The sequence below is a fragment of the Stegostoma tigrinum genome, chromosome 22 (genome assembly GCF_030684315.1).
Source record: "Stegostoma tigrinum isolate sSteTig4 chromosome 22, sSteTig4.hap1, whole genome shotgun sequence".
In the NCBI taxonomy this organism is placed as follows: Eukaryota; Metazoa; Chordata; class Chondrichthyes; order Orectolobiformes; family Stegostomatidae; genus Stegostoma; species Stegostoma tigrinum.
The window spans coordinates 21217848-21237698 of record NC_081375.1 but is presented as its reverse complement, the minus strand read 5'-3'; the positions used below and the strand labels follow the sequence as shown (position 1 = coordinate 21237698).

The 19851-nt window shown below is 40.1% G+C and overlaps 1 protein-coding gene across 2 annotated transcripts; it reads right to left on the bottom strand.

Annotated features, from left to right (window-relative positions):
• Positions 1 to 3309: 3309 nt before the first annotated feature.
• LOC125463697 (uncharacterized) lies at positions 3310 to 18279 on the bottom strand. Of its 2 annotated transcripts, XM_059653685.1 has the most exons (8): positions 17830 to 18279; positions 16974 to 17039; positions 15428 to 15547; positions 12472 to 12595; positions 10449 to 10473; positions 9417 to 9573; positions 7468 to 7635; positions 3310 to 4529 (listed from the first exon to the last, which is right to left on the bottom strand). In XM_059653685.1, the coding sequence occupies exons 1-8, from the start codon at positions 17836 to 17838 to the stop codon at positions 3783 to 3785; spliced, it is 1416 nt and encodes a 471-aa protein (XP_059509668.1). In that variant the 5' UTR covers positions 17839 to 18279; the 3' UTR covers positions 3310 to 3782. The 2 variants fall into 2 exon arrangements, with proteins under 2 accessions (XP_059509668.1, XP_048411245.1); XM_048555288.2 differs by lacking the exon at positions 7468 to 7635.
• Between the last annotated feature and the right edge of the window lie 1572 nt (positions 18280 to 19851).

Here is a 19851-nt window from a genome sequence, read left to right as displayed (position 1 = left end):
AAAGTCTTCACTTTATTCCTAAAGAGTGGTTCTGGAACTGGACAAATGCTCTATTCAAGGCTGAAATGGTGTTTTATGAAGGCTCTTCATAACTTCCTTTTATATATTATCCCTCTATTTAAAAAGCTTGGGACCTTTCATACTATAATAACTCCTTCTCAACCTGTTCTTCCATTTTCACACAATTATGTGCATTTGGGGCAGCACGGTGGCTCAGTAGTTAGCACTGCTGCCTCACAGTGCCAGGGACCCGCGTTTGATTCCACCCTTGGGCAACTCTATGTGTGCAGCCTGCACGCTCTCCCTGTGTCTGCTGAGGCTTCCTCTGAGTGCTCTGGTTTTCTCCCACAAGGATTTGCAGGTTCGCTGCATTGGCCATGCTAAATTGCTGATAGTCTCCAGGGGTGTGTAAGTTAGGTGAATTGGACATGGGAAATGCCAGGTTACAGGGAAATGGGTCTTGGTGGGATGCTGTTCGGAGGGGCAATGTGCACTTGTTTGTCTGGATGGCATGCTTCCACACTGTGGGGATTCTATGATTCTAAGCCGCAATGCCCTCTTTAGAATTGTATAAGGTATTTTCCTATTTTCCTTTGCCTCTTTGTTTTTGTTCTGTGGATTCAGAGAATGATTTGGTATTCAAAAATAAGAGCCTAGAAGTAATCTAGTAGCTGGGTCTTTAAATCTCATCAACTAGGCTTTGGCTCGAGAGTGTAGAGCTGAAATGAGCTTCAGCACTTACTGAATGCCACCGATGTCACCTGACGTGAAGGCAGACAAGGTCAGCATGAATTTACAAAGAAATGTTTAAATAACTTTGCAAAATAACGATTGTTGCATGCGAGGACCAACCACCTTAAAACTGTCTACGACTCCCAGGAAAGCCTATCGAAGGATAATTTCCCGGAAATTAAAATTCATCAACTGAGAACTTCATGTCATTGGGAATGAGACCTTATCACTATCGATATTGCCAGAGCAAAGATCATTCTTTGAAACTCTTTCTGCAAAGAGAACGACTGCAGACTGCACCCCCATGATAATGAGAAATTGAAACTTTTGTTAAAAACTGATTGTCCCCATTTCGGATCACAACCAGTATTCACACATCAAGTCACCCCAGCACACCTCCAAGAAAAACCATGATTTGTTTATTTTGAATAATTTATCAGATGTAGCTGTTGCTGACTGGCCAACCATCAAACCCTGCTTTGAGACACAGTTTGTTACGCACCGGTGCCCAAATACCCATCTTCAGCAGGTTCTCTTCTCCCAGCTCTCGACTGGCCATCGCTCAAACAGCAGCCACAGGCCAAGTTATTGGAATAGACTGCATGGCATCCTGAAGGATTCGGGCTTTCACAACACAGACTGAGTAGAAAGCTGCTGACCGTTTGGCATAGCACCCTGATTCATTAAGACACAAGCTACTTCAGGCTCAGTGACCTGACTGGGAGGTAGGATAGCAACAGCAAAAGAAGGAGAAGGAAGCTAGAACAGCTAAACAATTTGTGCCTTTATTTGAATGGAATGAGGGATGACCTTATTGACACATGCCAGAGTCTGAGGGGTCTTGACAGCTTAGATATTCAGAAGGTGATTCTAGTGGTGGAGGATTCTCAAACAAGAGGACGTACATTTAAAAATGAGATGTGAAGGCTTTTCTTATCATAAAGTAGCGAATGTCTGGGATTGTCTACTCGGGAGAGTCATGAAGGGAAATCACTGAAAGTATCTAAAGAAGCGGGACATAGCTTTTTAAAATATCAAAGGTTTTTATTCAGTCACGGGATATGAGAGTCACTGGCTGGCCAACATTTATTGCCCATTCCTAGTTGCCGTGAGAGGGTTGTGGTGAGCTGCCTTTTTCAGCTGCTACAGTCCATGTTCTCTATGTTGATGCACAATAGTGTTAGGGAGGAAATTCCAGGACTTTGACCCAACACCAGTGAAGGAATGGCAATATATTTCAAAGCCAGGATGCAAGTTGCTAGGAGAGGAACTTGAAGATAATGGTGTTCTCATGTGTCAACTGGCCTGATCCTTCTAGATTAAAGTGATTATGGTTTGGAAGCTGCTGTTAAAAGATCTTTAGTGAATTTCTGCATGTTGCAAATAGCACACACAGGTGAGACTGAGCACTGGTGACAGAGGGAATTCTTTGTCCTGGATGGTATCAAGCTTTTTGAGTGTTGTTAGAACTGCACCCATTTCAACACGTGGGGAGTATTCCATCACACTCCTGACATGTGCCTTGTAGATGATGGACAGGCTTTGGGGAATCAGAGGTGACTTATCACCTAGCCTCTGACCTGTTCTTGTAGCCACTGCATTTATGTGGCAGGTGTAATTGAGTTTCTGGACAATGGTAACCTGTAGGATGTTAATCAGAGACAATGAGAACTGCAGATGCTGGAAAATCCAAGATAACAAAGTGTGGAGCTGGATGAACACAGCAGGCCAAGCAGCATCTCAGGAGCACAAAAGCTGACGTTCAGCGATGATAGAATCATGGATCATAGAATCCCTATTCAACCCAACAGGCCCACACCGATCCTCTGAACAGCATCCCGCCCAGACACATTCCCCTAACTCCCATTAAATGTCAGGGGGCGGTCATTAGATTGTCTCTTATGAGAGATGGTCACAGATTGGCATCTGTCATGTGAATGTCACTTGCCAATTGTCACCCCAAGCCTGGATATTGTCTAGATCTTGTCGCATTTGGACATGATCTGTTTCAGGTATTTAAGATGTGAATAGTGCTGACCATGATGCAAACATCACCGAACATCCCCACTTCTGACGTTATGATGGAGGCAAATGCATTGATGAAGCAGTTAAAGATGGTTGGGCCGAGGACACAACCCTGAGGAACTCCTGCAGAGATGTCCCAAAGCCAAGATGACTGACTTCCAACAACTATAGGCACCTTCCTATGTGTCAGGTATGTCTCCGAACAGCAGAATTTGCCATCTGATACCCACTGCTTCCAGTTTTACTACCAGTACTTTGATGTCACTCTCGGTTGAATGTGGCTGTCACACTCAATGCAAGTGTTTTTTTAAATACCATTCCTTAAAATTCACATTGTGCCAAAATCAAATTTTTCAATGGGAAAAGGGCAAAGATAAACCAGATAATTAGCAATAGGTTCTCTCGCTCATCATCAAAACAAGAAATTGACAAGATTGACTTGTATCATTTAATTATCCAAGCTCCAAATTCAGGTCAGTAATTTTGAATATATATTTTCCATTTATTTACAAAATTAAACAGACTTTAAAAGTAAATGATTAATTGACCATGAACACAACTTTCAAATAAATATTACCAAATGTAGTGTGATAATTGTTGTGACACAGAAATTCATCCAGGTTTAACATACATTCGAACATATGAATTAGGAGTGTAGTCAGCCATTCAGTCACTCTGGTCTGCTCTGCCATTCAATAAGATGATGCAGTCTGTTTGTGTTTTGAATTCCACATTCCCATCCATCCCTGATAATCTTTGATTCCCTTACCTAACAATAATCTAGCTCTCTCTCCCCTAAACATATTCAAAGACCCCACCTCCACCACCTTCCAAGCCAGGTTTCCAAAGTCCAAAGTATATACAAATACTATTCTGACCTTCAAACATAAATTTCTATTTTAGTTTTTGCAGCTCAGTAATATAGTTTTGAGCACTCAAGCCATCTGACCATTTTAATGACTGTAATATTACAGTTTGTAAGTCACTCTTTACACAAAAACAGTTGCATAATAAGACAACCTTCATTAAACTGCATTCTGTAGATCATCAGGTGTGTAAAATAAAATGTTATTACCTACATGAAAATTAAATAGTTTTAAGTTATGTATAATTCTTCCTCTTTTTTTACGCTTAAGAAATTGCAAAGTGAATCTAACCCCTACAGGAGCAGGCATTCTATTGCAGACGTACCCATGGGCATTCAGAAGCCTGCTTAAAGATTCCACCTCAGCACAGTTCCCATATGGCCAAAATGCACGGTCATTGTTTTGCTGTTGTAGATTATTTCCTATGTCTGGGAACATATCCAGGCATTTTCTACAAGGTGGTATGGGGGTATGTTGTTGATGTTTGCCATTGACTGAATATATTCTTGTCTGCATGTTAGAATTATTCTTCATTTGGTACGCACGAGAACACACAATAGGGCGGAATTGAATAGCCTGTTGGAGGCCTGTATTCATTCTCTCTGCAGTCAGACATACTGCCAGGCTAATATCTTCATTCCATGTGTGGTAACACAGTATGTCGATCATGAGTTCTCTCTGATGCCTTCCAGAGCATGAAACTGAGGCACCAAAATAATTGTCTGTTTTCTGTTTTGTAGCCAAGTTGTAGAAGAAACAGCAGCTGACAACTGTTGATACATAACAAAAGACATTACCACATCCCCTGCCTTCTTGGGGATTTTCTTCCACAGTCATTTGTGTATTTAGACTTGAGAGAGTATCTAAAATTAATTCGGTAATGTTTGATTTTTCCAAGTCAACCACCTGAGAAAAGAAGAGAAAATTTGAAATATCTTTTCCCAGTGCAGTGGGTAAACACTTAACATGTTAAACTCACATTCATTTGTCCACTATTTTCGCTGATGGCTTTGTAAGCTTATTGAAATATATTAGAGCCTCCACTAATGCAATAGAGAGCAATCAAAGACTAATATTGCAAATTAAGTTCCGGGCTAATATTTCTGTGTCTGGCATAAACACTGGTGAGTGGCCAATGAAATAATGTTTGCTTTGGCGATTCTGTGCCCCTAAAAATGTGGGATGTTTGCACCATAGTTTTGCAGTTATCCAGTGTTGAACATTCTTAAATAGATTGCAAAATAAGTTTTCAGTTCTCCGTACCACTGATCTGCCCATGGCTCACCAAAGAATAACACTCCATCTCACTTCACATTAATGTTGATCATAGGATCCCTACAGTGTAGAAGCAGGCCATTTAGCCTGTTGACTCCACACTGACCCTCCAAAGAGCATCCCACCCAGACAGAACTGCTTACCCTATCCCTATAACCGTGCATTTCCCATGGCTAATCCACCTTGCCTGCACATCCCTGGACACTGTGGGCAAATTAGCTTGGCCATGCCTACTAACCTGCACATCTTTGGACTATGGGAGGAAACCAGAGCGCCCAGAGGAAACCAACTCAGACACTGGGAGAACCTGCAAACTCCACACAGACAGTTGCCCAAGGTTGGAATCGGACTCAGGTCCCTGGCACTGTGAGGCAGCAGTGCTAACCACTGAGCCACTGTGCCAATCTAATGTTGTATTTCCATTTTCCAGAGATCGACCTTAAGGCCTCTCTAACTAAGTTTTCTCTCTGGTGCCATTTTCCCAAGTAAGAACTGATTGTAAACATCAAATTTATGCTGTGCAAACATTTACCTAATTAGTCAATGTTGGAATTGAATTTAGCTTTTAGAGCTAAAAGGTCAGTGGGTTATTTTACAGTATCATATATAAGTATCAATGCTCAACTTAGTTGTAAGCAGAATGGAATGGATACTAGTTAAACTAATCGTTTAGCTATCTCAATGCACAACAGATAAGTTTGGAAAAACATCATTTGTTCATCACAAAAACAGAAACATGCATATTAATACAGGTTTTGCCATTAAAACAATCCTATGCCCTTCACAAATGAAAACCACGATGGGAGAGATTAGGAGCGGTATGACTGAAAGGTTGGTCAAAATTCTGGAGTTTAAGGAAAGTTTTTAAAGATGAAGGGAGAAATAAAGAAGGTTTAGTTGGTGCATCCCAGGTAATAAAGGTGAAGCAGCTGATGGCTTTGCCACAATGGTGAGGTGAATGGAAAGGAAATGCACAGAAGACCAGTGGGGACCAGAGACTGTGGGAAGCGATACGGCCACAAAGGACGCAAATGCAGGAGGTCAAGTTCTCATGGGACTTGAAGCCAAGGGTAAGAATTTTAAAAGTAATGTGCTGGAGCAATCATAAATCTAGAGTAAGGATGGGAGTAATGTATGAATGAGACTTAATATAGGAAAGAAAATTCGCAATTAAGATTTGTTCTTGCTGGACTTCTTGATGAGTCGAGGATTGAAAGCAAGATATGATTGTGTACATTTGACAAAAATGTGGATAAGAATTAGAAATAGGCAGTCTTGATGATGTGAAGTTCAATGCTGTATTCCGGATTGAGCAAAATGCTAAATTTTTGCACAGTCTGTTTCAGAAAAATTTGATGAATAAGAGAGATGGGACTGGAGTCAATGACAAAAGGGACAGAGCTTATGGCATGTACAAAAATCAATCACTTTGGTCTTTCCCAGGATCAGTTGACAGACTATGTGATTAAATTATGATTTGATGCAAATCAAAGGGCACTTAGATGATTTTCAGATCGAAAGAGGTCATGAAATATATACTTGAATGGCACCAGCATTCATGCGATATTCAATTCCATGTCTATGCATAATGTCTGCATCATGTCATCTCTGGGTGTGATGCAGTGATGAGGAAGACTGGGGCTAAAAGACTGGGGCTCGCGGCATTTTGACAGACCAGAAGGAAATGTATTCCCAGAGATATGCCTGCTGAGCTTGGATACTGTAAGTTGCCTTTAGTTTTTGGTGTCTTTTTATTTAAAGAAATGATTTAACTTTGTTCATTCCCAGGATGCTGCAAGGTTTAATATGTCAAGGTACATTTCAACTGTTATTATTGTTTAACTGATAACAAAAACTAGAGGACATATGATTTGTACACTTGCACATTGCACTGTAGCCAAGACAGTTTTGAGGTAAAATGAGTGGGAAATTCGAGGCAGGATGAAAAAAAGTTTGCATCTGCCATTTTGAAAAAATGGTTTGAGAGTAGGCATCCTTTTAACAATACTATTTGCCATGCTAGAGTTAATTAGTATTGACAATATTTGTGAAACAGGTAAAGATTCTAAATGTAGAGAACCTGACCATTACCTGAAATTGTTGTTTCATTTACAGATTTAAAACTGAGTATCACTGGATGTTATTTAGACAAATTCCAAGCAATTACATTTCACATCAAATATGAATAATATGTAACAGGTCACTGGCTCTATTCAATGCACAAATGGCTCAATTTATGCACTCTATTCAGTAAATCATTGTTTATTCCTCATATATTACATCAGATATCACGCTTGGGTTAATAGTCGCTCTGGACATTTTCATTTTGTCTTCCGAGTTACTGGTACTGAACTATTGACGTTAATAAATACTGGTTGTAATGCTGATGAAGAGTAGTGTGAAGAACCTGCTCAACCACCTAACATCTGAGCAAATCAAACAAAATTGTGTAAAGAACGTTTGTAATATTTATTTAAAAATTTTAAAAAACAATGAAATAACAGGACCAGTAAGTTGGTAATTGTGCTGGGACACATTAGATTCGCTGGTCGATGTCACTTTTACTCACTATTTCAAGCAGAATTGTGTAAGGCGGTCGAGTTGGAAGATGTGTTTTGTACTGTTCAAACACGTCGGGAAGCTTGTTCGACCAAGATTCCACTGATTCTTCCAAAACGTCTCGTGGTTCAAAAGAAGGATTGTTAATATGACATAGAAACAGAATTGTATGCAGTATCTGTAAAGATTAACAATGACAAATTTCAGCAATGACAATCAACTCTCTAGGGTTGGTAGTGAAGTTGGATCACAAAATTGTATCTTACTCCTACAGTAAGGGAATATTGAGGGAAATTGTGGTCAAAAAAGCCCAACTCTAAAGGCAAAAAATACAAATTTCGCACAAATGCTTTATTAAATTTTATAAAAGTTATAGATGGCTGCAATATATCGACAATTAAATTATAATGATTATGTGGGAATTATGTCTAACAAATATTACACCAAGATCGATGAAAATAACCAAATAAAATCTATTGCTCTAGTTTACATTTACACAAGTTTATGATAATTAAACTATTCATTTGAAGAAGTATAGAAAATTACTGCAACGTAATTTTCAGCGCTGTATAGTCTCATATATATATCATCTAGAAAAAAATAAAAAGAATAAATTGATTTGGGATAGTCAGCACGGTTTCGTGAAGGGAAGGTCGTGCCTCACAAACCTTATTGAGTTCTTTGAGAAGGTGACCAAACAGGTAGATGAGAGTAAACCGGTTGATGTGGTGTGTATGGATTTCAGCAAGGCGTTCGATAAGGTTCCCCACAGTAGGCTATTGTACAAAATGCGGAGGAATGGAATTGTGGGAGATATAGCAGTTTGGATCGGAAATTGGCTTGCTGAAAGAAGACAGAGGGTGGTAGTTGATGGGAAATGTTCATCCTAGAGACCAGTTACTAGTGGTGTACCGCAAGGGTCGGTGTTGGGTCCACTGCTGTTTGTGATTTTTATAAATGACCTAGATGAGGGCGTAGAAGGATGGGTTAGTAAATTTGCAGACGACACGAAGGTCGGTGGAGTTGTGGATAGTGACAAAGGATGCTGTAGGTTGCAGAGAGACATAGATAAGCTGCAGAACTGGGCTGAGAGGTGGAAAATGGAGTTTAATGCAGACAAGTGTGAGGTGATGCACTTTGGTAGGAGTAACCGGAAGGCAAAGTATTGGGCTAATGGTAAGATTCTTAGCAGTGTAGATGAGCAGAGAGATCTCGGTGTCCATGTACTCAGATCATTGAAAGTTGCCACCCAGGTTGACAGGGCTGTTAAGAAGGCATACAGTGTTTTAGCTTTTATTAATAGAGGGATCGAGTTCCGGAACCAAGAGGTTATGCTGCAGCTGTACAAAACTCTGGTGCGGTCGCACTTGGAGTATTGCGTACAGTTCTGGTCACCGCATTATAAGAAGGATGTGGAAGCTTTGGAAAGGGTCCAGAGGAGATTTACTAGGATGTTGCCTGGTATGGAGGGAAGGTCTTACGAGGAAAGGCTGAGGGACTTGAGGCTGTTTTCATCAGAGAGAAGAAGCTTGAGAGGTGACTTAATTGAATCATACAAAATAATCAGAGGGTTAGATAGGGAGAGTCTTTTTCCTAGGCTGGTGATGGTGAGCATGAGGGGGCATACCTTTAAATTGAGGGGTGGAAGATATAGGACAGATGTCAGAGGTAGTTTCTCTACTCAGAGAGTAGTAAGGGAATGGAACACTTTGCCTGCAACGGTTGTAGATTCACCAACTTTAGGTACATTTAAGTCGTCATTGAATGAGCATATAGATGTACATGGAATAGTGTAGGTTAGATGGGCTTGAGATCGGTATGACAGGTCGGCACAACATCGAGGGCCGAAGGACCTGTACTGTGCTGTAATGTTCTATGTTCTATATATATCCGTTAGTACTAATTAACAGACTTATCCTTCTAAACTTTATTATCATGACAATAAAACAAAAACAAAACCTCTTTAACGTATCGTTTTCCTCTTTCCCTTGACAGCTTCTTGCTTCCTACAGCACGCTGGATGAATTCCACAGATATCTTTATAAACTGCATTGCACTTTTCAGAGACATCTGTGTCTGTGAATAGTTTTTATCCATAAATGTATTACGTTCAATTCTGGTGAAAGAGAAGACAAAGAAACCTGCATCATTCAACAGGAAGAAATGGGATTTGTGGAACATTTCTTTTAAGAAATACACTGAAAACATTGCAGTATGGTAATCATTTGTGGATTATCACTTACTTGTCTCATGGTTGACCCTTCACAGTGAATATCAGCATGAGTAAACAATATGGAGCACATTGATCGCAGATACATTTTAGAAGCTAGGGTTGCTGCCTTGTATGGGAGACAATTAAAGTGAAGTTTGATAGTGCTGTTCAAAATTTTGAGGGGTATAGTCAGAATAAGTGGGGAGAAACTGCTTTTGTTGGCAGAAGACTAGAGAACCAGAAGGCATTGACTTAAGGAAATTGGCAAAAGAAGTAACTTTAAGAAAGTCTTTTTATGCAGTAGGATCTGAAATGCATTACCTGATAACCTGATGGAGACAGATTCAACCATGGCTATCAAAAGTGAACTGAGCAACTGTCTGAAGAGAAAAGAATCACTACATGGCCATGGGGAAAGTATTGGGAACTGGGTCAGGTGATTTGCTTTTCCAGACAGCTGGCATGGACAGCACGGGCCAAATGGCCTCCTCCTGTGCTGCAACTATTCTAGGATATCTGTCATGACAAATCAGGCTCAAAACAGAATAAAACTACCCATGTTACTCTATTCAGAGATAGTAAGAACTGTCGATGCTGGAGTCAGAGATGACACTGTTTGGAGCTGGAGGAAGATAACAGGCCAGGCAGCATCAGAAAAGCATTCAGAAATTTCTGAAGGAGGGTCCCAACCTGAATCATCAACTTGCCTGCTCCCCTGATGCTGCCTAACCTGCTGTGTTCCTCCAGCTCCACACTCGACAAATAGTGAATCATCTTACCTTCTCTCTCCAGCTAACACTGGAACTAGGGGAAAAAAAACAGATTGTATTAGTTCTTAGACTTTCATAAATTTATTGTGAGTAACTTCTACCAACTTATAAGATGCATTTAAATTAAATATTGATCTAATGATTTTTACTGATGAAGGTATACTCATTGATGCATAGGCCATTCAGGACAAGAAAATGAAAAACAATCCTCTACAGTGTATTAAGTTGAGTTTAAAGTTCATAAAAATTATTCTTTGTTCCAAGTTTCACTCATGTCAAAATATGACACTCCTGTCTATCTTCAAGGGAAAAAGCTTCCTCTGACCTATGATAATAAAGTGTGAAGCTGGATGAACACAGCAGGCCAAGCAGCATCTCAGGAGCATAAAAGCTGACGTTTCGGGCCTAGACCCTTCATCAGAGAGGGGGATGGGGTGAGGGTTCTGGAATAAATAGGGAGAGAGGGGGAGGTGGACCGAAGATGGAGAGAAAAGAAGATAGGTGGAGAGGAGAGTATAGGTGGGGAGGTAGGGAGGGGATAGGTCAGTCCAGGGAAGACGGACAGGTCAAGGAGGTGGGATGAGGTTAGTAGGTAGGAAATGGAGGTGCGGCTTGAGGTGGGAGGAAGGGATGGGTGAGAGGAAGAACAGGTCAGGGAGGCGGAGACAGGCTGGGCTGGTTTTGGGATGCAGTGGGGGAAGGGGAGATTTTGAAGCTGGTGAAGTCCACATTGATACCATTGGGCTGCAGGGTTTCCAAGCGGAATATGAGTTGCTGTTCCTGCAACCTTCGGGTGGCATCACTGATGCCGAATATTAAACTCTCATGTATGTAGAGTAGATCTTGGAGATATCTATAGCCACGTGTCCATGTCATTCTGTGACCTGCTAAAGTAGGTGTGATCAAGAAAGCTTTTGCAGCAGACATTGTTAGTGTTTCTAACCCAGCATGGAATTTACTAAATGAGTTGCTAATTGGTTGGTCATTAATGCAATGAGAACAACTTTAGAAACTCTACCATCATTATTCATAGCTCCAGAGTGCAGCGTTCATGTAAATGTGCAGTTTATTTGCATTCTTTAAGACATGGTGTGGGACATTCTATGCTTGTGTTCATGACTTATTAGCAAGATGTTAGCTTTCATTCTAAAATACTCAGAAAATATAATTTTAATTGTTTTCAAAATCCTTGTGCAAATTTTACAATAACAACTTGCAATTATGTAGAGTCTTTAACATGGAAAATGTTCCAAGCTGTGTCACAGAAATGTGTGCAAATTAAAAATTGGAAAGAGAAATTTGGGGCACAAGCAAAAACTTGGTCAAAACATGGGCTTTAAGTTGCGTCTTAAAGGAGAAGATTTAGGGGAAGCATTGCAAACAATGGGGCCTGTGTGGCTTACAGCACAGACACCAATACCGATGTCCAGCTTCGGGTAACTGTCTGTGTGGAGTTTGCACATTCTTCCCGTGTCTGCATGGGTTTCCTCCAGGTGCTCCGGTTTCCTCCCGCAGTCCAAAGATGTGCAGGCTGGGTGGACCGGCCATGCTAAATTGCCCATAGTGTTCAGGGGTGTGTGGGTTATAGGGGGATATGTCAGGGCGGTGTGGACTTGTTGGGCAGAAGGGCCTGTTTCCACACTGTAGGGAATCTAATACTAAAAAAAGGGAGGAAAGAATGAACAAGAGATCAGGATCAAAGGAACAGAGAATATAAGGGATTGGTGGGTGTAGGACAGTTGAAGGCTACATAGACACACAGGAGTGAGACTGAGGAGGGAATTAACTCAATGATAAAAATGTTACGTTAATTTCAGTTAGTGTAACTCAGCAAACATACAGATGATGGTGAGAAGGCCTTGCTGAACAACAGACTACAAAAAATTGAACTTTCAATGAGCTTTTTTTGTTTTGGTTTCTAAGCACATCTGAGTAAACACTGGAGAATGGCAGGATGGCTTATCTCCTGTCAAAATGCTACCAGTTTACCAAATTATCAAGCTATACATAAAAGTATACAAAAGAACAGTACTTTCGTTTGCAGAACGGTAACATCCATTGATGTAGCTGACTTTCTCATGGTACATGTGGCAGCTTTCACGCTTACAGCAATGATTTGGATACTCTTGATCACATAAGAAGTACCTCCTCAGGGTCTGTAAATGCATATTCATTTATTATTATACAACTAATCTTCCCCAAGAAACAAATGAAATTACTAATAGTGACTAATTTCATGACTGGTTTAAATTTTGTGCTGTACAGTTCTATGTTCTATCTCTAATTACCTCTGAGAAGATCATGGTAAGCCACCTTTATGTATCTCTAAAATCTATGTGGTATAAGTACAGCTACAGTGCTGTGAGGAATGGAGCTGGTGGCTTTTGACACACCAGCAGTGAAGGGGTGGCTGCAGTTAGTCGTACTTCCTTCTCCAAGTATCTTCATCTCTTTTGATTCTGCAATGCAATCACATTACTAGCACATAGATGCTGCCAAAATCTTAAGAGTATTCTCAAGCAGTTTTGGAAAGAAATAGCAAGAAATAATGATTTTGATATATCATCACAGGTATGATGGTTTCAATTTACTATGATAGTAATGCACGCTATTATAGAATGGAGCGAAACAGATGAATGGAGGGATACAGATTCACGGCTAGGATTCCTGCAGTGCTACAGTTTGGATGTCATCCTTCATTAGTAGGTGTATAAGACAACTGAGAAGTCAGTCATGGGATATTATTGTTCTTAAATAACTGGCTGGTAAAGGAGTAACATTATGTTATGACATAGGCCTAACATTTAACATTTAAAAAGAAATGCAAACTCCCCATTTCAACCAATGCACAAGATTTCACATTTTTAGACCAAACTAACTATTGTACAAATTACAACACAAATTAAACAAAGCAAAGGTAATGGGGACTGCAGATGCTGGAAAATCTGAGATAACAAAGTGTGAAGCTGGATGAACACAGCAGGCCATGCAGCATCTTAGGAGCACAAAAGCTGACGTTTCGGGCCTAGACGCTTCATGTGAAGGGTCTAAGCCCGAAACGTCAGCTTTTGTGCTCCTAAGATGCTGCTTGGCCTGCTGTGTTCATCCAGCTCCACACATTGTTATCTTAAACAAAGCAAATATGGCTGACCTAACAATGTGGTTTATAATTCTTTACAGTGTGTATGCCCTCAAGTTTACTTCTTACCTCCCCAAGAAATTGCAAGTTAATTCTTCTGCAGGGACCATCATAAGTATGCCATGGTCCTCTGGAGAATTTCCCTCAGCTTCAGTTGCTACTTGAGGTAAAATTTTTATTTCTCCTCCCTCGACTGTGGAGGTCCTGTCCCTCGTTCTTATTACATTTCTAATACAAACTAATCTGCAGGCTGCTTTCTTTGACAATCAGACATTATAAGCCTGAGTATAGATTCTCCCACTGGCTCCAAAAAATAGGAAATCTTTCAACGTTTGTTTCGTCACAAGTTTCCAAATGTGATTAAGTAGCCTTTCACACAGTCAATGACAAAGTCAGAGACTTACTGTGCTGACAGTTAAGTGGCATTTATTTTGCATAAATCCTATCAGTGAGCTGGAATCCACACTAGGTCCAAACTGCAACAAAAGTCTTTTCCCAGCAAACATGCAGATAAATTGAAACCAAAAAGTCTTCCAAGCAAACAGAATGTCGGAGAAACAGTTGGTCTGGCAGTATCTGTAGTGAAAGAGAAACTAATTTAATGTTTCAAGGCCAGTATGACTCTTCAGAACTGAAAGGTGTTTGGATATGCTTTCTTCATACTTTTGACAGAGGCAGAGGCCCATGTAAAAGGCAAAGAGATTGCCAATGGTGGAGAAAGAGAAAAAGGAATATAAAATGCATGTAAATTAGTGTGTAAAAAGGATAGAATGGATCCTCTATACTAAGAACAAATTAAACAAGATGCAAACAAGACAAGCCTGTGAGAGAGAGACGGTGAAAGGGAATGTAAGAAAAACAGAGAACAGACAATAACGCGGTCAGTTTCTGAAGTTATGGAATTCAACATTGAGAGCTCAAGGCTGCAAAGTGCCTTGTGAGGTGTTGTTCCTTGAGCTTGCATTGAGTTTCACTGGAACACTGCAGCAGGCCCAGGTCAGAAACGTTAGCATAAGAGCAACGTGGTTTATTGAAAGGATGAGCAACTGAGACGTCAGGGTCATTCTACAGACAGAGTGGAAGTGCTCGCTAATGTTCTTATTTATAACGTTTTCTTTCATTTGATGATGTAAATGAGCTTTATAACCTTTCAAGACTCACTGAATTTGTGTAAATTAATTTTTCCCCAACACCCAAACCGAATCAATCTCTGTACTGCACTTAGTTGCAAACACAAAGAACAGCCCTCCCATTTTTAGATTTCCTAAATAAGCCCTCCTGTTATTTTATAATCACAGGTCTGATGAGGAATCACTGGGCTTGAAACATTAACTCTGATTCCTTCCTGCAAATGCTGCCAGACCTGCTGAGTTTCTCCAGCAATTTCTGTTTTTGTTTCAGATCGCGAACTTCTGCAGTTCTTTGTTTTATTATTTTGCTATTTTTAGATGTTCCTGTTATAGGGGTTAAGCTGTTAAAGCAACAAGGTTTTAACCTTTTAAATGAAATGGACTCCAAGCTGCTTTAATTGAATTTTTCATTTGCTACAGTTACAGTTTAATTCTTAAAACCAAACATTATACATTTAAAGTCCATTCATAATTGCTATGGAAATGGATAGCTTGCTGAGCCATGACTGAGTAAGTGAAAGAATGGTCAGCCACATCACTGTGGAGTCGCACATAGGCCAGATCAGAGTTGGATGGAAGACTTCCTCATCCTTTTTATAGTGCATCAGATGAGACCTTTAAATAACAATTGATGATAGTTTCCTTGTCACAATCTTTAAAACAAACATAGGTCAAAATCGTCAAAAAATTGCTTGAAATGTAACAAGATCATATCATACCTCGTGATTCAAATGTTTTTGGGGGCAGTCTCTGTTCGTGCACTTCTTGTGTTCATGCCACACAAGGCAAACATCTGCTGATAACTTACAGCTATCTCTATGTAGAAACCGGCATTGTCGCTGTCAAAACAATATATCATACTTATGATTGACCATTGTAACTGTAAACAGTACTTCCCATCAGGAAATCTACATATGTGCTTAAGAGGAAATTGTATGGAACAATTTTTATCAAATTTAATCACATTAACTTTTTCAGTTTCCAAAATGAGCAGGGATCCTTTTTGCCTTGTACACATTATAGTGTGTGCATTGAATAAATGCTTTTTAACATTCATTCATGGGATGAGGGAGTCACTGGCTAGGCAGCATTTATTGCCCATCCCTAATTGCCCAGATGGCAGTTAAGAGTCAACATTGCTGTGGGTCTGGAGTCACATGTAGGCCAGACCAGGTAATAATGGCAATCTCCTTCCCTTAAGAACATTAGTGAACCAGATGGGTTTTTCCAACAATCGACAATGGATTCATGGTCATCATTAGATTCTTATTTCCAGATGTTTGTGGAATTCAATTTCTACCACCTGCCATGACAAAATTCAAACCTGGGTGCCCAGAACATTATCTCGGTCTCTGGATTAACAATCCAGTTATAATACCATTAGGCCACTGCCTCCCCTAATATTGAATAATAAAGCACAGAAATTGAGAAATGTACAGAATAACAACTTCTAATTTACTGAGCAGATAATTATTTAAGTTCATGGAAGCACATGATTTATTAATTCCAAGAATTGAGCTTTCAAATTCTCGAAAACTTTTGAACAAATGAACTATAAGGAGGTGAAATGCATATTTCACCAAATAAATATTCAGTAGTCACCTTCAGATTGGATGAATATTTGAGAGATGAAAAAAAGGGTTCATTCAAATTAAAAAGGAATTTATTGTGCTAGGGTCAGAGTTATGGAATCACAGAATGGAACACCAGAGAAGGAGACCATTTGCCTCTGAGTCTGTACTAGTTCTTTGAAGGGCTTTGGTAATCTGGAAGGCTGGTTTGCAAAGCAGAGAGAAGCCAACAGTGCTGGTTCAATTCCTGTACCAGCTGAGGTTACTATGAACATCTTGTCTTTTCTACCTTGCCCCGTTACCTGAGGTATAGGAACCTTCAAGTTAAATTCAAACCCGGCCTTCCCTCTCTCATGAGATTGCAGGACTCTGGGGGCTTTAAAGAATGGGGTACTTCAGTCCCACATTTATGTGGTTAACTATTTAAACCCTCTAATGAAATATGGTAAGCTCCTGTAAATAAACAAATAATGTAAAGGTCATTTCTACCATTGTGAAACATCATCAAAAGTAATTCAGTGATCTAAGACGGTCTTTTTGAAGGTTGGGAAATAAATATGGTTTGGCCAGCATTTCCCTTCTCACAAAAAGAAAATTTTAATAATCAAAGATTTGCTTATGGTCCATGTAAGTTTCAATGTATAAAATAAATATTTTGGTTATTTATATCAACAAAGAGCTGAATTAAACTTACTTCTTCGCACTGAATCTGGTATTGGTAGAAAAAGCAGTCAATGTCTTCTGGTTGGTAATCATTTCTCTGCAACAGAAATGAAACATGATCAATATGAGAAATGTCAAAAGTACTTGAGTCCACAGGGTTTATTCATTTCTAAAGTTCACTTGGATTTCACTGCCAGCTAGCCCATCAACATTTTGTCAATCTCCGAGATTAATCGGTATATTTAAAAGGAATTCCAGATCTCACTAACATTAGAATCACTGTTAATTTACACAGGAAAAACAACGTATTTTTGGGAAAATAGGACATCCCTCCATATTCAATGCCAATTGCAAAGTGATAGAATCAAGGAAGAAGGGAATTTTGCCAGAGATGTACAAATCCCTGATTTCACCTCATACTGCATACAATTTTGGGTGCCATACCTATCAGCTAGCTCAGTTGGCTGGATGGCTGGTTTATGATGCAGAGAGACGGCAGCGCCAACTGAAGTTAGCACAAAGCTCCCACCTGCTCCACTTTGCTTGAGGTGTGGTGACCTTCAGGTTACGCTCAATCATTGCTCTCTAATGAGAGAGCAGCTCTTTGGTCCCTGTGACTAAGGCAACTTTATTTACCATGTATGAGGGATACATAACCTTAGAAGGCAAACAGCACAATTCACCTGAATATTACCGTGCTGTTAAACGACGAGGAACTGCAGAAAATAGGCAGCTCTTTCCTCAAACATAAATCTTTAGTGAGAAATCACATCACTGAATATCCACCCTCTTCTTAAATTAGAAATTTGCGGGGCTTGGGGTTTTACTGTTTCATTCATTCATGAAAAACAATTATTCTTTATGATGGGGCCAAAGCGAAACCTTACCTCTGCCATTTTGTTTCAAATGGACGGTCTTCTGGGGGATCTCTTGAAGTTAATCTGCTTTCGCTTCAACTGTCAAAGAAGAACATTTAACTCCAGATATATTCGGCAGATGCTAGCAAGAAGCAATGACTTCACAGATTCAAATAAAAACTATTCCCCAAAGGCGACAAAGGTTCATAAAGTAGCTGTTATAATTCGCCAAGTGATCCGCTTGCCCACACTGGAGATTTTATTGCGACTCAATCGATACTCAGATGCAGAATGAGCGATCCAAAAAAAATTGAAAAGGACCCTGAAATTTCAAATCATTTCAATTACAAAGGGTCGGACGGTTGCCTCTCAGCTCGTGTAAGGTGAAGTTAGTGGCCAGCATCATTATTGATCTGCACAGAGCTAGTTTTCCTAAAGGATGATATGTACAAACGAAACCTTTCTTCATTCATTGAGACAGATGCGTCAGGGCAAGGAAAACGAAACTCGAAAACATCCCGCCTCTGGCGACGTCAATTAAACATTGCACGAACAGGAAGGGAAAGACAAATGATGAAGTTGGCTCCGATTGCAAAATTACTCCATATTGAAATTAATGTGTTACGCTTCACTCTGAGTGAATTATTTCACTTGTGCAAAATAGACCACTTAGAAACTGATGTTGAACTTGCGTTAGACAAAGTCACATTGGCAGTAGCTGATAAGGCGGGAGAACAGATATACTGCAAATATAAATGTCTGTAATAAGTGAGATTTTGATTTTCCGTTCTCCTAACTGCAGCTTGGAGGAAGCTGATGGGAGAATGTGTAGGCAAGTCTCTTAAGAACACAAACTAGACAGTAATAGTGGAACAATTCAACTATTGGAATTTCAACTAGGACAACATTAGTATCGAGAGATAAAGAACTGCCGATGCTGGAGTCAAGAGCCGGAGGAACACAGCAGGCCAGGCAGCATCAGAGGAGCAGGAAAGCTGACTCGAAACTGCCCGGCCTGCTGCTTCACACTGTGCTGTCTATAACGTTAGTATCAAGTTCATCCAGGGGAACGTTCCCAACTTGGGAGGGGGAGTTTCAAGACTTGGTTTTAGGGAGTGAAGCTGGCCTGGTTAAAAGGATTTCAGTTGAGGGAAACTTTTTGGAAGTGATGTTAATGCATTTAGGATTAGGGTAATTGTGGCAAAGATGAAAGACGAGAAGAATAAAAGTTCTCAGCTGGGGAAGAGCTAGTTTTACTAAGCTGAGATGTGAAACTGAGAAACTAGGCTTGCTACATCAGTGCTAGGTCAGTGGGAAGTCATCAAGGAAGGGATCATGAGGGTTCAGAGCAAGAATGAGCTCTGAAAGAACATGGGAGGACTCATGAATGTCAATGGGATTAAAGGAAAGAATTAACAAGCAAACAAAGAAACCTGTAAATTAATCACAAATGCTGGGGGCCCAATGTTACAGAAAACCACTGCATTAAAAGTGGAGGGCTGACAAAAAGGGCCAGTACAGGGATGTTTACCAGGATCTAGATTGGAGTGTATTAGCCATAAGGAGAGGTTGGACAAACTTAGATTGTATTCACTCGAGCGTCAGAAGCTGAGGGAGAACCTGATAGAAATATATAAAATTGAGAGGCATGTATAGGTGCATAATCAGGCTCTTTCTACCAGGGTGGAAATGTCAAATGTAGCTTAGGTTTAAAGTGACAGGAGGAGTAAGTTTAAAGGAGAAGCAAGTTTTTTTTGCACAGACGGTGGTACGTGCCTGGGATGACTGGAGATGGTAGAAGCAGATAGAATAGCAATGTTGAAGAGGCATTTAGACAGACAATGAACAGGCAGGAGTAGAAGGATATGGATCGTGTGCAGGCAGATGGGTTTAGTTTAAAATGGCATCATTGCACAGAAACAGTGTGCCAAACAGCCTGTTTGGATCCTGTTCGAGGAACAGCATGAAAAATATTGGTAAGTGGGATTCGATATAAACAGACCAGAAGAAAGAGAATAACTCAGTAACATGTGAAACCTATTTAGAGCAATA

What these genes read in the sequence shown, in the direction of transcription:
- LOC125463697 (XM_059653685.1), bottom strand. An exon ending in AAAAACATTTGAATCACGAG is followed by an intron (nt 12,596 to 15,427) that starts GTATGATATGAT and finishes ATGCATTTACAG; the next exon opens with ACCCTGAGGAGGTACTTCTT. An exon ending in ACACAATTCTGCTTGAAATA is followed by an intron (nt 4,530 to 7,467) that starts GTGAGTAAAAGT and finishes TTCTTTTCTCAG; the next exon opens with GTGGTTGACTTGGAAAAATC.